This window comes from Brachionichthys hirsutus, chromosome 19, assembly GCF_040956055.1.
Source record: "Brachionichthys hirsutus isolate HB-005 chromosome 19, CSIRO-AGI_Bhir_v1, whole genome shotgun sequence".
Taxonomy (NCBI): Eukaryota; Metazoa; Chordata; class Actinopteri; order Lophiiformes; family Brachionichthyidae; genus Brachionichthys; species Brachionichthys hirsutus.
In genome coordinates, this window is record NC_090915.1 from 10,914,986 (window position 1) to 10,931,752 (window position 16,767).

Below are 16,767 nucleotides of genomic sequence, written 5' to 3' on the forward strand. Positions count from 1 at the left end.
ATGAAATAAACCCAGTGTCCGTTATGCCTGTTTTTTTTTACATACACTCAATAACATCCGCAGACAGCCTTATTTTATGACAGACCTTTATTTAACATCTCACATATATATCAGGATAAAATCCCATCAAACTTTAGGAAACTAAACGTCAGTCGCAGAGACAATGAATTCTGAATGACGCGTCGGCGTTCCTTCTTATGGACGTCCCAGAAAAGCACTTTTGTCTCGTAACAAATACAGATTTCCAGGTGAACCAACGGAGACGCCGCCCAGGGATGGATCGGAACACTTTGCTTCCTTCTCTAACAGGCTTCTAGTAACAGAGGGCGAACCCGGCAGCAGGAACCCAAACATAGAGGGGTTTCCATAGTAACACAGACAGCGCATTCCATACCAAAAGGAAATAAAGCAACGCTTCAAATCTGAACACATGTCCAGCCACAACCAATCGCTAATACTCTTTAGAGGACTATATGTATACGTATAGTATATATATATATATATATAGTGTATAGTATATCCTGCACAGACGTACAGCATATACTAACATTCCAGCCACAACCTACTGGACACCAACATGTTTAACACTGCTGCCCTTTATGTGATTAAATGAGGACAAAGAACACATTTACAGTAGAAGCGGTTTACATATTTGGCTTGTTAGTTTACACCTGCAAAAAAAAAAGAACCGTAAAAGAGCATTTTTAGAAAAAAGGTAACTAAAATCCTTGATCTTCATTTGAAGTGCATAGAAACAGTGTTTGCCGGTGAAATGAACTGGTGGCAGAAGGCTAAGGCTTTTTGGCAGACATGCATTTCTTTCTTTTTTACACTTGTACTAGACAAACCGGTCGAAACAGCTGACCGCACAAACATCCACACGGGGGCGGGTGGTGCTCCTAATATTTAGCCCACCCTTCTAAATTCAGCCGACACAGCGAATGAACACTAAACAGAGTAAACGTATTTGAGTAATATTCGACCCGACACCCGACACCTCAGCCAGGTTTGAGCTTGAAATCAAAGAACTCGTAAAAACAGTCTATTTTAGCAGGAAATGTCTTTCGCTTCTTTTCCACTCGCAGAGCAAATCAAACGAGGGCAAATCAGGACTTTAAAGGACAGTATTCTTTAAGTGGTTACAAAGTTACTGCAGTGAAGTAGAAATGGGTTTGACATATAAAAAAAGAAGAAAAAGTGAGTGCACAGTTAACATCTGAAAATACTCAGTTTGGTTTTGGAGATTGGGATTAATGTCATTCGTTTATTTATGAATAAAGGCGATGCTTTTGCTTCTTAAATGATTGCAGCCCTACAATCCTGGCAGTGGTTGCTGCCATACGACGCATCAGCAGATGCAGAAGTACAAACGCGTTTTACTTAAGGCCGCAAATCCAGCAGGCACCTCATATGAACCGTCTGAATAATAGGTCCTGCATTCCGAGCGGAATAAGACGGCAGGATGAACAAACAACCTGCGCTGTGACCGTTCCGGTTAAACCTGTGGCATCAGTTCAGTCGGCGTTTAGCTCGAGCTAACAGCTGCACTTATTTTTGGCACTGGTCAATCAGCAACAATGACGAGGAGATTAAGCTTTTAAGCAGCTTCGTGAATCGTGGGACAACAGGGTGATTCTAGCACTGCTGGTTTGGAGCCCAAATATGTTTGTGTGATGCATCATGGGAAACGTAACGGCCAGACTTAATGTTTGATGAAGCCCTGCATCATCTCCAGTGGAAGCGGGAAAATGATGGTGGAGTTCTTTTCGGCAGCGATGGTGTTGAGGGTCTGGAGGTAGCGCAGCTGCAGGGCCGACGGAGACTCGGCGATCACCAGGGACGCCTCCTTCAGGGCCCGCGAGGCATTCATCTCGCCTTCGGCTGCGATCACCTTGAGAAGGAAACGGCGAGCACGACAGGTGAATGAAGGAGACCCGAGGGACACCCGCAGGACCCCCGCGTTCAAAGGCGGAGCCTCACCTTGGCTCTGGCCTCGCGGGTGGCCTCGGCCTCAGCAGCCATGGCTCTCTGGAGCTGCTGGGGCAGCTTGACGTCCTTGATCTCCACCCGCTCCACCTTGATCCCCCAGTCGTCTGTGGCGTCATCCAGAGTGGACTGAGAAAACAGGAAGCACCGTTTCATGTCGTTTCTTGAGGTTCTGTTCAGCATTTCATTTCACATTTAGCACAAACAAATGTATATTTTTTGGGGGCCACATTTGCTAAAATGAGTGACAGAGAAAGCCCCCAGCAGATGGCGCTGGACCTGGGTGTACGCTTTTATTCCAAGTTTGAGTTAATGTACAACCTAAAACAGGGATGACGGCCGCTGAGAATATTCACACCGTAGCACCAAAGCTCTCTCGTCATTTTACAGATGAATAATTTAAGCTCCTACGCATCGATCACTTCATGCAGGATGTTTTCAGATCAATAACGCCACATTAGGCTGCTCGGAGATATGAAATCGGATTCTCCCATTAGTAAAGCAGCAGTTTGTTTTCAGCATATTAAATAAAATCGCACACCATCTGAGGAAAACGTGAGAGGCTATTCTTTACGAAGCATTCGGGATTGTCAACTTTTAAAAATTAACGATAAATGTTGGCGTGGAGAGAAGCCCATCTCACATTAACAGTACCTGCAGCTTCATCCTCAGCAGTGTGAAACCGATACGTGCTCAATGCCCAACATGAGCCGACGTGTAATGAATGATCGACAGGCTCGCTGTGAGAAAACCTCCAGACTGTGAAAGCGTCAACGTTTATATTTCATCCATTACGAAGGCTCAGCACGAACGGGAAATAAAAGTTTGATGCATGAACGCATAACCGAACTCAAATCCAAACTAACAGCTGTTCTCTACATAGAACGCGGGAACACTAAATGTTTCTCGGATTAAAGCTGATGCACATTTTTAACAGCAGTTTGTTGGTTTAACTCAGGAGTTCAGGCAAAGCCTGCTCCGAGCAAAGCGGCGCCGTAATCCTCCATTCTGTTTTCTCCGAGTCGCCCGTCTTATCAGAGCCTCACATTATCGCCTACGTTCCTTTCTACTCACGTCAAAATAGGTTTACGATGCGATTCCTTTGTTTTCCCAACAATGGCAGGAAGGAATGTCACCCGAGTCACTAAGAACTACGGAAGCCGTTCATCGGCATCATTACGGAACATTCGTGTGACAAAACGTTGGTGCATTTATGTACAGTATATTTGGAATTCAAACAGATTAGCAAATAAAAAATAAATAAAAGTTACCTTGTTTAAAGTAAAATGTGAAGTACTGACTGGTAATACCGAGTACTAGATGCACTAGCGTCTTAGCACGCAGCACGTATCCTACTAGCCAATGCTCCCTACCTGCATGCTGTGTGCTATCTCTTCACGGTCAGACAGGATCTCTGCCAGATTCTTGGTACCCAGAACGTTCCTCAGGGTGGTCTGGGCCAGCAGCCGGGTGGCAGCGTCCGCGTTGGTGATGTTAGCCACAGCAAGAGTGGCGTTCTGGACCCGGTAGTAGACCACGCCGTCAACGCTCACAGTCACAGAGTCTTTGGTCAACACCTGGTAGCCCGGCAACAACAGGTAGGCAATGGATACGTTAGCGACGGTTAGCTAGAACTGCTACATGCGCAGCGGAAAATGATTATAGAAATGTTCACCGATGCACAAGAATCCGCGGAATTATTTAGACGCCTTTTAAATTCTTGTGAACGTGTCGTACCTCCTGCGGCGGGATGTCGAAGGTGATGGTGCGCATGTCCACGTTAATAAAGCTGTCAGTGCACGGCAAGATGAAGAAGAGCCCTGTGAAACGGGATGAATGCAAATCATCTCGACAAAGAGTGAAGCCGCTGCAAACGCAAGAATGAGAACGTGTCTTCACAAACATGAATGAAAATCGGGCGGGGGGGCCAAGTCGAGCGTCTTCGTGAGACCGCAGCCGCAGCCACAGCGAGGCGCAGCCGGGGATGTTTGCAGCTTTCAGAAGCTCTTCTCAAGTCGCAGCGATTGAATTAGAGCGTTAGACAACGCTCGGCCTGCGCCCGTTAAACAGACATGCGCTAGGCGTGCCATCATTTAGCAAACATTAACGCCGCACCGGACGAGGGGGCCGCATTTCCTGTCAGGATGTGGGCGTTTGAGTTGAGATCTGTTCCAGGGTGCAAGCCGGGACAACGTCACCACTTAGTTCTTGACATTTCAAGCATTCTCCATTTTACCGCCTGCCACAGGAGCAAAGCAGCCTCAGAGTCTTTAAACTGTTTCGTGAAGGAGTGGAAAATTCCACGATCAAGGATGCTGGGGGGTGCAGAAAGATGTAAAATGTACACACTGTACATACATTTAATTTTTAAGTAAACCATCCCATCCTAACTGCAGATTCTGAGAGCGGCCATTACGAGAAACCAAATTGTAGATTGAACTCTGGCATCAGCTCTCGGGCTCCCATGTGAATAAAGCCTGCTGGTAGAGAGCTGTAATTACCACACTGTCATAAACAAGCCCCCCCCCGGCTCTCACGTTTCAGCACTTTGAGGACACTGCCTTTGTTTTCGATCCAATAAACGAGGAAATCACAGCTAAAGAGACGGGGACTTATGGGATGTATTCCTTCTGGAGGGGTTTGCATTTTAGAATTCAATCTGCCTTTCAAAAACAGAAGCCACAATGAGAGCAGATGCTTCAGACATCTATGCAGTAAGTCCTGACCGGAATACGGCTGCCGGCAGAGCCCACGTTGGTGGTAGAATGCCCATTGGTTGAACTTTGAGGTAGGGCATCCCTCTTGTTATCATGGAACCTTATATTTTGTTTCCATTTGCAAAAGATTAATTATTTAACTTTCAACATCCTGCCCACAATCAGGAAGGGGATGGGTGGGAACGTCCAGCAGAATGCTGGTTTCAGAGGCTGGAAAGAGAGACCGTGTCGATTGGAGACTCGCCCCACTGACTCGCCCCACTGACTCGCCCCACCGACTCGCCCCACCGACTCGCCCCACTGACTCGCCCAAAGCAGCCTGCATCAGAGAATCGATCTAAAACATCATGTATGAGCTCAGGTGTTACTCGGAGCTTGTAACGACTGTAAGAAGCGGTGAATGCAGACCCTGAAACTACATTGGGAGTATGTTTCAATCAAAGAACTCAAGATGAGGATATTTATAAGTACATGGTGGTACTGTAAAAATGGTCTGACCTGGTCCTTTGGCTCCACCCCGTATAATGCGCCCCAGACGAAAGATGATGGCTCGCTCATACTCCTTCACAATCTGTTCACACACAAACACACACGGGCTGGTTGTGGGCCCTCATTTTTTTATATATACGGTATATTTTAGAAAAAATGCAACGCAATCTTAAGTAAAAACAAAGCAATGGGTCAGATTCTAAATTACTACACACAATCGGGTATTAGTACCGCTCTGGCCCCGGCTGAACAGCGTGCTCCTTTTCCTCCATAATTAACTTCACCACACCTTGCAAAAATGAAAAGCAGAATGTGAGCAGTAGCTGACCTTGATGCACATCCAGATAGAGACGGGCAGCGTGACCACCATGAGGAGGAGGGAAAAGAGGACCAGCAGCCAGCCACAGACGCCGATGCCAGAATCTGGATTCTCCAAAGCTGGGACAGAAGAAGACAAACTGAATACAACTCATTTAATCCATTTTAATTCAGGCATCCTTTACAGCAGCTCTTTTACATTCCTTACTTCTGTACTTTCAGCTTGTCCCGTGAGGGATCGCCACAGCAACCCAACCTTCTCCACTTCACCCTGTCCTTTGCATCGTCCTCCCCAACACCAGCCACTCTCATGTCCTCCCTCACTACGTCCATGTATCTTCTCCTGGGTCGTCCTCTAGCCCTGTCCTTTGCATCGTCCTCCCTCACTACGTCCATGTCTCTTCTCCTGGGTCGTCCTCTAGCCCTGTCCTTTGCATCGTCCTCCCTCACTACGTCCATGTCTCTTCTCCTGGGTCGACCTCTAGCCCTGTCCTTTGCATCGTCCTCCCTCACTACGTCCATGTCTCTTCTCCTGGGTCGTCCTCTAGCCCTGTCCTTTGCATCGTCCTCCCTCACTACGTCCATGTCTCTTCTCCTGGGTCGACCTCTAGCCCTGTTCCCTGCTCCACCCTCAGCATCCTTCCACCGATATAGTCCCCGTCTCTCCTCTGGACATGTCCAAACCATCAAAGTCTGGCCTCTCTGACCTTTATCACTAATTTTCCATTCCTTATTGCCTAGATTTTATGTCGTTTGTAACTTCGTTAGATCTTTGATCAGCTCTGCTGGTCTCACTCTCAAGCATATATTAGACACAACCTGCACACCGACAGCATTTCCTCCAGTCACATGCAACATCGAATGATATCCGTACCTTCAATATCATGTATAGCTTGCCTGCTTGAACCTACAGACAGAGTTGGAAGTCAATACGCCATCAAAGGATTTGTAACAGCGTTACTTAATATTAAATCACTGATACAGGCAAAAATACTTTTATATCCTTAGATTTAGTAGTAAGTTTCTTTGATGTGAAAAAATAACAAGGATTACTTCTGAGGCAATTAACTTATTCCATGCCATTGACGTCTAAAGACACACACACGGGATTTGCGCTAGCTGTTACAGCAAAAAAAAAAAAAAGCTCACATTTTTTTTGGGTTAATTAAATGTTGATGTTGTGCAGTTTGATGGTTTTTTTTGTAAAGGTGTTATAACATCAAAAGCTCCTTCTCAGCGTTGCTTTTATTGTTTTTTAGAAGTAAACAACTGTTGAGATGTCTCAATAAAACAAAAAAGATCTGCTTGAAATGTTTCTCTGCACAGAAAGCTCGTTTTTTTAGTAATCCTTCATTAGATATGTTTGTTGTTTACATAGTACTAAATATTCCGTGGGCCTTGATAAACACGCTGGAGGATGGCTGGCATCGAATGAGTTAATAAGAGCTGTACTGACATAACGACCCTTCTGCAAGGCCTGAAGAATTACCACACCCATAATTAAAACGACAAAATACAACTGGGTCAAGACAACCAGATTAATTATGAATCCGTCAACACGAAACAGGCTAGAAAAACTGACAGTTCGACATTTGAGAGGAAAGTGTAGAATTAGGTTGTCACATCCGCTAATAAACACGTAGCTATAAGCTAACCATAAAGAAAACAAATGCACGCACGGTGTTAGTCTTAAGACGCTCTACGGTATTGAGTTGCATTAATATTTTTTTAAATTTGTTTGTTTGTTTGTTTAACAACGTTAGACAACGCCAGACGACACCGCTACCTTACGGCTGGTTTTCGAGTCAACATGCTAACACCGTTAGCTTTGGATCGGTCCATACTAGCTAACAGCGTCTGCTAGCATGCATTCACTGCTAATATAGCAAATAAAGATGTCGTTGCGGTAAAAGTAAAAGAACACACGTAAAATGAGCGCGGCTTACCGGCTTGGCGTTCTTGTCTTCTGGCTCCTTTCATTGTTAAATCTTCTTTCTCGGAATGCATGTTTACCGTCGAACAGAGTATCTTCCGGCTTCAGCTAGCAGTCCTGCGTTCGCTCAGTGAATGCTGCCTGGGCTAACTTTACCCCGAACTTTGCCTCAGGCGCTTGTGACGCAGAGCTTTTACTGGACGTGGGCCCCGCCCACCCGTCGCAGCGTTTTTGGCCAATCGACGGACCAGTCTTTGCAGCAGGAGAGGAAATGAAGTTAATTTTTCAATTGTAGTCTTTTATCGAACTAACCAAAGACGTAAAGCACGTAGTTCACAAGGTGGGGCTCCAGAGGTCCTCACAGGGAATCATATATCTTATATCTTTACTTTGTTTCCGTCCATAGGACATCATTTACGGTGGAAGAATGTTTTACTTTAAATTGTCATGTGTGCCTTTTGTTTTTGATTACTCATGAACTATTAGGGCCGCTACTACTACTACTACTACTACTACTCATAATAATAATAACAGTAATTCGATGATAGATAGATAGATAGATGATAAATAGATAGACAGACAGACAGACAGATAGATAGACAGATAGATGACAGACAGACAGACAGACAGATAGATAGACAGATAGATGACAGACAGATAGACAGAAAGATAGATGATAGACAGATAGACAGACAGACAGACAGACAGACAGACAGACAGACAGACAGACAGACAGATAGATAGATAGATAGATAGATAGATGATAGACAGATAGATAGATAGATAGATAGACAGACAGACAGACAGACAGACAGACAGACAGACAGATAGATAGATGACAGACAGACAGACAGACAGACAGACAGACGATAGACAGACAGACAGATGATAGACAGACAGACAGACAGACAGACGATAGACAGACAGACAGATGATAGACAGACAGACAGACAGACAGACAGACAGACAGACAGACAGACAGACAGATAGATAGATAGATAGATAGATAGATAGATAGATAGACAGACAGACAGATAGATAGATAGATAGATAGATAGATAGATAGATAGATAGATAGATAGATGATAGACAGATAGATAGATAGATAGATAGATAGATAGATAGATAGATAGATAGATAGATAGATAGATAGATAGATAGATAGATATAGTATAGCTTTAGTGACAGGCTAAATCGTTGGCGTACTTTCCCATTGGTTTTCACTGAAGCATGTCCATAAGTAAACTGTAGCCCACCAACAGCACGATATTCTGGGTTAAGGCCTCAGAGGACCATCTTTGTAACTTGTTCACATACCAGTGATGGGAATACGTCCGTCTGTCACGACAGGCATCCAAAGAATCTCAGCGAGCTAATTATAGGCGACAGTCAGTGTATGAATAGTTATCATGCGAAGCATTTTCTATTGTTATCCCCGAAAACGAATTTTCCGCTACGCCTCTGCCCATCTTGTCTTTTGATTTTCAGTTCTAATGCCTCTGAGGTTTGTCAGTGACGCATTAATTGAGTCATTTTATGACCATGATGCACTTTCAATCTTCATTTTTGGCTTGTCACTTGATCTTTGGTCGGTAAATAAATATATTTGCACGTTGGATGACTGGCCAGATTCTGTCACAATTGGTTAATAATCGCTTCAGTCATTGGAATGAATGATGGGTAGGACATTCTGTAACAACCGACCGACCGTGCCTTTTTAAACATGTACCATGATGTGAGATACAGAATCATTTACCTGACAGTGTCAGGCTTCCTCAGCATGGTGTGAACCCAAAAGAACCTGAACGTGATCGGCGTTCATTTATATGTAATAGAACCTAACTGTAGGAAATCATAAATGAACCGATTATTGTCGTAACTAGAGACACCAAGATGCGTTTGGATGAAAACGCAGCAATAGTGACCCTTGGTGTCAGTAAAGCTGCCTTGCAGGCTGGGCCTGATGCCAACAATTCACAAGGCTGGGCCAAACTTTCCCACCGACTCACTAGTTTGTCTCTTTCCTCATCAGTTAGACTCGAGTCGTGAGGCGATGCAACTGACAGAGGGATAAGCAGTCTGTGCTGATATGTTGCATCATCTTACAAAGAATAAAATACAGATAGAAGGTGATAAAGGCTTGTATCCTTCCGTCCATCTGTTACTCCACCGCCATTTATCCGAGGTCAGGTAGCGATGAAACAACATAGTCCAGGTGTGCCTCTCCTCAGTACCACTTTCTGTGTTGCTGCTATGATGCCAGATAATACGTATAATCCCTCCACTGGATCCACCCTGGCGTCTCTTGTCAGTGGGAAAAGCCCCATAGGGGCATCCCAATGAGATGCCCAAACTACATCCGCTGGCTTCTTTGGATGGAAAGGAGCAGACAGACAGACAGACAGACAGACAGATAGATGTAAAGGCACAAAGTTCTATGCCTATTTCCCAAATAACTTTGTATTGTTTTAAGGGTATATATCATATAATATAATATAAAATATCATATAGTCGTATATATCATACCTGTGTATATATAAATATTTAATATTTAATTGACATTTATAATATAGAGTTTGCTCCAAGGCCTCTTCTAATCAGTTGATATTTGTATCCATTCACTGTCCTGCTGAGAATCCTGGTGATTCCTGTAAGTGTAATAATTATCCTGGGAAAACCAGGGGACAGTAGTTATGCATGCTGGAGTACCCCAGAGCTCCATCCCATATAATCCTCTTTTAATTAGGGTTAGATAAAATGTGGAACCCCTCCTGGATTAGTCACAGCACATTGACAAAGCAGCAAGCTGGGACCAGTTTGCAGGACTGGTGACCAGTGTGGCCGGTCACAGCACAGACTCAAACAAGGAAAGCGTTCTCGTCATCTGAAGATTGACTCTCCTGCCTCCCTCGACAACACACCTGTGGTCTCCGGTGAACCGGGAAGATAACACGCAGCAAAGGATTTGCTCATTTCTGAACCATCCCCTATCTTTCATTCTCACTTGGGCTGCTGTGCCACGTTTGTTCCTAGTATCCCCCCTTTTTGCTAATCCTGAAGGGCAATATCTCTCTTCATGCTCGGTCTGTCCACTTCTCCATCACTCCTGCTTTTCTGGCCAATAATGGAGGATAAGCTTCACGCTGCTAAATAATCTGTTTTTAATATCTTTGGCTAAAATGTACAATATTCATGCCTACAGGAAGACCAATCAGGATGCGAAAGAAAAGTGTTCTCAATAAAATATTTTCACTGTTATAATATAACATTTTACATTCATTTTTATTTTTGTAAATGCGATCTTGAATTTCTTTTAAGATCTTGGCCTTAGACACCACTGACGTTCAATAAATAATTGATCAGTGACCACTGGGGGTCACTGAGGGGGTTCCACTGGGGAATTTGCTGGAACTGCCAGTGAATGGAGCTGATTTGGTAGAGTAAAGATCTCTTGATTTTGTCTACCCCCCAACACCCCACCCATATTATACACTTTAACATACAGAGAATGAAAAACAGTACTGATAAATACTGCCCCCCAAAACATGAACTGGGTTATTGTACACTTTCTATATTTATAGATTTATATATCAACAAACATTAAATCCGGCAGGTGTTGGGCAGACTGGAGTGGAGTCAGCGATTGATTAGAGAGTAGAAACGGATCTGAACCTAAAGTGTCGATTGTTTGTGGATACCGTTGCTTTTCTAGGGCAGTTAGGTGAGTTACTGTACTTTCGATAGAGAACATCTCTCACAGCGTAGCCGCAGGTCCTCGGTAGGTCCTCAAGATGGCGCTCACTCCAAAAAATGTCACGTGACTGAAACCCATGATCCAAACAGCCCCTTATCCTCCAGACATTCAGATGTCTTAAAGGCTGTTTTTTACACTCAAGCAGTGAATATTGTTTTTACATTGCTGCTGCAGAAACAATGAAGATCTCTCCAAGTGCCCACTTCCTTTCTTTCTTTTTTCTTTTTTGCTGACAAGAGAAGCAGTTCATGGGTTGATGGTCGGAGAGGGTCAGGACTCGAGGGATTCGTGGGTGGTGGTGTCTGGTCATTAGCCATATAGACAAGACCAGAAGCGCTTCCTCCGCCTGGATTCATTTTTTGAGCGCTCCTGTGGCAGGACGTCATCCTCTTTGAGGACCTGGACTTCCTCCCACTGGTTATATGAAAACCCCCGCATGTGGTGCATCACAGGCCATTACTGTTTCAGTATATGAAGATCAAGACCGATTTGGATGCACCTGTGGACTTGCTTTAGACTCGGGAGCTTGTCATGTTCTCATCAGCATTCAGAAGCCTTTTATTTGCCTGTAAACTCACAGCAGTGGAAAATCCTCATCCTCTCAGAATCGGTATCTCTGGATCAGGATCCAGGATCACGAGCGCTGAGGAAGCGTGAGGTGAGGCGACAGGTGTAAGGAAGGGACACATTTCGGCTGACGTCCTGCCTCGCAGCCTGTAACACTGGATGGCAGTGTATCCCTCTAAACAAAATATAGTTCACCTTCCGTATCCAGCAGAGGAACGCAGTCGTTGACACCAAAAGCCGGTGTGACCAGTCTGAAAATGAAAACCGCGTTCTCACTCACCGGATATTGTTTTTGTGTTCACCCCAGAAAATTGGATAGAGAGATAGGGGCCTGGAGCAAAGAAGACAAAAAAAGACGTGGTGTCATAATGTATTTATTTTTAAAGTCTGGGGTTAAAATTATATTTAAAAAAATGGACAAACTTTTAAAGTCTGTTTCTATAAAGATTTCTTTGTAGCTGTGAATGATTTAACTGAAATGTAATTCAGGCATTCATTAATGAGTTGTAGGACTATATTTGTCTCATTCATATATTTAAACATAACATGTTGAAACAAACTTAAATTTGTTAACACTTCTGGATTTTTTAAAATATTCTTAGGATTTTATGATCTGAACAGTAATATAAGACACAAAAATGAATATATTGAACTTGCGTCAGCAAACACCAATAAATTCATTGAACAGCCTAATCCAAGCTCATGACTGTCTTCCATAAAGGCAGCATATATTTAAATAGACTGACAGTCGCAGATGGATCTGGGGGATTTATCAACTCTGCATGAAAGATCAAAGAAAGGTCAATTATAAAATCACACAACATACATATTTTTGTATTTTCTTTAGCTATTCACAGAAAATAACCCCAACACGAAGAAAACAAACAATCCCTTTTCTAGAATTCCTGATTATCGAGGATAACTCGGCAACAAGCTGCAAAATAAGGCTCCAACAGGATTTTACTCCAAAAGTTGAAAGTGGAGATCGAGGTCACGCAGGTCAGAGCGCGGATGAGATGACGGCTTGTAAATCCTGTCGCTCTGTTTTTAAATCACTGCCGTAGCAGCATGCGAGCTGTTGTTTCCGAGTATTATGGTAATGTAATATCTGAGGCAGGCCTTGGTCTGCAGCTCCTGCTTGTTCGCAGGTACGCTGCGCTCGCTGCGTTTTCATTCTGCTCCACTTCTCCCACTGAAATGAGTCCCCCCCCGTCCCCCCGTCCCCCCCCCCTCTAAATTTACAGAGGACACGCCACAGCTGTTCTCCCCTGAGCTGGCGTACATAAAACATAAAAAGGCGCGTCTATATGAAAAATGCACAGAGCGCTGGAATATAATGTGCGTGATGCCCCGCTGCTGTCGGGCATGGCGAGAGATAAAGGGAGAGGCCTGCCCTGGATAGATTCCTTTTCTGCAGATTTCCTTTGACTTGCAGGGCTTGGATGGTCGCCCGAGCAAACATTTACTCGCCACGCTCAATCCGGATGACATTACAGAGATTGATTGTTTGCGTGCCTCTCACTGGCCCAATATCATCATATAAATCTGAGAGGCATAAACTTTAAATTCTGATGCGCAAAAGGGAACCATGCGCTCACCACCGGGCGCACGTGAACGCGGCGGGTGTGCGCGGCCGTGTTTCAAGCAAATTCCTTCCCTTCCAAGTATGCTCGAGATGAATTGAGATGCGGAAACAAATCACAGTGAGTGTTACGGTTGAAACGGTGGCGCGCTATCGACGCACGTGTTTCCCGCCCTCACGGCGCCTTGTAAATCAGCGGGGAACTGGCAAAGGCGATTAATTGGCGACACACAGGTGCCTCGCTATACCTGCCGCTGCGTCGTTGCAAAGTTCACAAGCACGCACACGCACACACACACAAAAAACGAAATTAAACAAGGCAAACACCGGATTGAGCGCGCGCTCTGTGGAGAATTTGTAGTCCAATTAAAGCAGGTTGGAGACGGCACACGCGCCTCATCCTGCAACCGTGCCAAACGCCGGCGCGCATCATTTCGCCAAATATTTACTCAGTTGTTTTGAGGGCCTCTGAGTACTGTATCAAGAAGCCTAACTAAGAAAACAATTGCTCAGGAGGCAGAGAGGAAAACTCATAACTATACCGGAGAATGCCTCGCAGAGATCGAAACAGACATTACTCTTCATTCAAGGTGACCCTGCAGCTTATTTGACCCCCCAGTGCTTTCCGACCAACTCCACCTGCAGCAGCCACAGAGAATTGCACCTTTCTCTGCAGGGAGGGGGGGAGGGGGAGGGCCATCCAACTCCTGCTAAACTTAAAGAAAGGATTGCAGGTGAGTCTGAGCGCAATCAAGGCCAGACGTGCTGGTCAAACTGCCGAAGTGTAAGTAAAGAGCTGGGATCAGGTGACCCTGGAGGACGGAAGGTCGGCACACAGGACGCCGGCGTTCTCCTCTGCTAACCTGCTTTCAAAATAACCAAACTGCTCCCGGAGACCCGGAGCAGCAACAGATTAGCCTCCCTCTGCTGCCAAACACGCTCGCTCCCTCTCCCGGTCCCCCCCTCGGTGTCTTCTTCTCCATCATTCCCATCGTTTTCCTCCTCTTCTCTCCTCTCCTCTCCTCTCCATCTTCCTCGCCCCCTCACGTCGTTTGCATTTAGATAGTTGAGAGCAGAGGAGCTTGGGTAATAGGCTTCCCTCCATCCCTCCTGCTCAAATCAGCTGAAGTAAGAGGGATTAAATCAAAAAGAACAACAGTGATGATGAGAGCGACTGAGAGGGGGGAGACGGGGAGACGGGGAGAATCAGGGGGCGGTGGTGCATAACGCTTGATCGGCTGTGAGCTCATTAGCCCGGGCCTTGGCAGAATTGATGTGAGAGGTGATTGGAGATTATCACATTTAGGAGATACTTCATCCCCTTATCTCTCTCTGCTCCCCCCCTCCTCTTTCTCTCCATTCCATCCGGGTCAGCTGTCCTTGCTCGATTCCCCCCGGCGCAGGGAGGGGGCCCATCAACACCAGCGCATGTGTCTGCTTGATCTCCTAATTCTGCTTCATTTAAACCTCATCAACTGTTCCACTGGACCGGAAGCAGGGAAGAATGAGAACAGCTTATGTGGAAACAGCTTTTTCTCCCTCGCTCCTCTTCTGTTTTTCAATCTGATATGATATTCCCCAAAGCTGCTGCAGCAAGCCACATGCAACAGACACACACACACACACACACACACACACCTGCACTGCAAAAAATAAAGTGTGTGTCTAGCTTCTGAAATTGCATGAGTTTAGTGCTGCAATGATTAAAATAGTGTACGGGCGGAGTCCTCCAATTAAAACATACTAATGAGGTGTTTCATGGGAAGGAGAAACGGTTGTTGCTTTCCTCCGGTTTACATCATTGTAAATGGAATATCTTTTTGTTTTGGGGATGTTGGCTAGCCGTTTAAGGGCGTGGCAGACAGTTTCCCCAGGCTTTTCATTTACGCAAGTAATCAGTGGACTCATTATGAAAAGCCTGACATGTGAAAACGATTACCTTTCAGTTGAAAAAGTAGATTTATTCCAGACGCATCGGTATCGGTATTAGGGTGATAGGTACTAAAACAATAATATTTCATGATTAAGATTTGTTTTCAGGTTCCATCTTATATCAGATCAAATCTGACAATACAAATCTCAACAGAATCAACCCAGTTTACTTCCGGTTTGATCGTATAGTTCAAAGCTGTATCATTATTAGATGTGAATTTTCTGCGAGCCCCACCAGATCTGAAATAGTATCGATCCAGATCAGTTTTTGTTGGGTAGTGGATCTTATAGAAACATCTGTGTGTCCTTTTTGGGGTCAGAGTATCGCACTGAAGTTCTGGGATGTGGGAACGTGGCATCACCAAAAACAAAGTAAAACTGAGACAATCAGACAAGCAGTAAAAAAAAAAGCTAAAAGTGATAGATTATCCAAATCAAATGATTGGACAATGTGTGTGCATTAAAAGTGGACCAGCATGTTTGCGTTTTTGAGTCATGATCTAACTGTTACAGAACTTCTATTTCTTGACAGGATTGCAGTATGTTTGCATCTCAGGTTGAAACCATGCTACAGATTCTACCCAAATCGTTACATACCGGGATTAGACTTTAAGGATTCAATAAATACAAAAGTTTCTTGGTTATTTTTCTTCTTTTTTTTTGCAGTGCACACACACACGCACACTCACACACACACACACACACACATACACACACTCACACGCACACAGACACCATTCCCCTTCTCCCATCACACCGGGAAATTTAGCATGCCCTCTCGGCTGAGGCAGAAAATGAGATTACTGTATTTAAATGACTATGGTAATGGCGAGCATGCTGCCGGGCCCCTGGAGGATAAGGGATTTCTCCCGTGCTCATTGTTAGCAGTTTTGCAAAGTGCCATCGTCCTGCTCTGCCTCACAATGGGGATGTCATTTAAAAGACATTTCTCTTTATTTCACTCTCCTCCCTCAGTTCTTTTTATGCCCCCCCCCACCCCATCAGTCCATGTTCCAGTCCCCAGGAGGGTCTGCCTCGTGTACGCCAACCTTCCCGATCCACCAGTCCAGACATAAGGTGTGCATTCTCCATTCAAAGCCTCACTAGCGTGATTGGACACGGTCGGCCTGCTTGGGAAGACATAATCCAATCTATGTTTGTAATGAAAGTGTACTCTCTGAGGATGAACGCCATGTGTTCCTCGGAGAACGTCAGAGGCCAGGTGGCCAGGAGGTCAAAGTGTTTGGCCTCACCTGCTCAAGTATGAGCGTTCTCAAGGACCAGGATGTAGTCTGCTGTCTCACCTGTCCTCCAATTAAGAGTTAAAACAGCAACAATAAATATGTGCTTCATAACGGTAAATTATTATTCATTCTAACACAGAAATGTGATGTGATTATTGACTGTACGTCTTAATGAGTGTCACTAATGTGGAACTTGCTGCTAATTTTCATTAACGTTCTGTTAAACCAATGAGGTTCGTTCTGGT

General features: G+C 44.7%; 1 protein-coding gene across 1 annotated transcript; it reads right to left on the bottom strand.

Annotated features, from left to right (window-relative positions):
* Positions 1–69: 69 nt before the first annotated feature.
* stom (stomatin) lies at positions 70–7,595 on the bottom strand. Its single transcript, XM_068753345.1, has 7 exons — positions 7,457–7,595; positions 5,521–5,630; positions 5,202–5,274; positions 3,724–3,806; positions 3,360–3,563; positions 1,981–2,115; positions 70–1,891 (listed from the first exon to the last, which is right to left on the bottom strand). The coding sequence occupies exons 1-7, from the start codon at positions 7,515–7,517 to the stop codon at positions 1,703–1,705; spliced, it is 855 nt and encodes a 284-aa protein (XP_068609446.1). The 5' UTR covers positions 7,518–7,595; the 3' UTR covers positions 70–1,702.
* Positions 7,596–16,767: the final 9,172 nt, after the last annotated feature.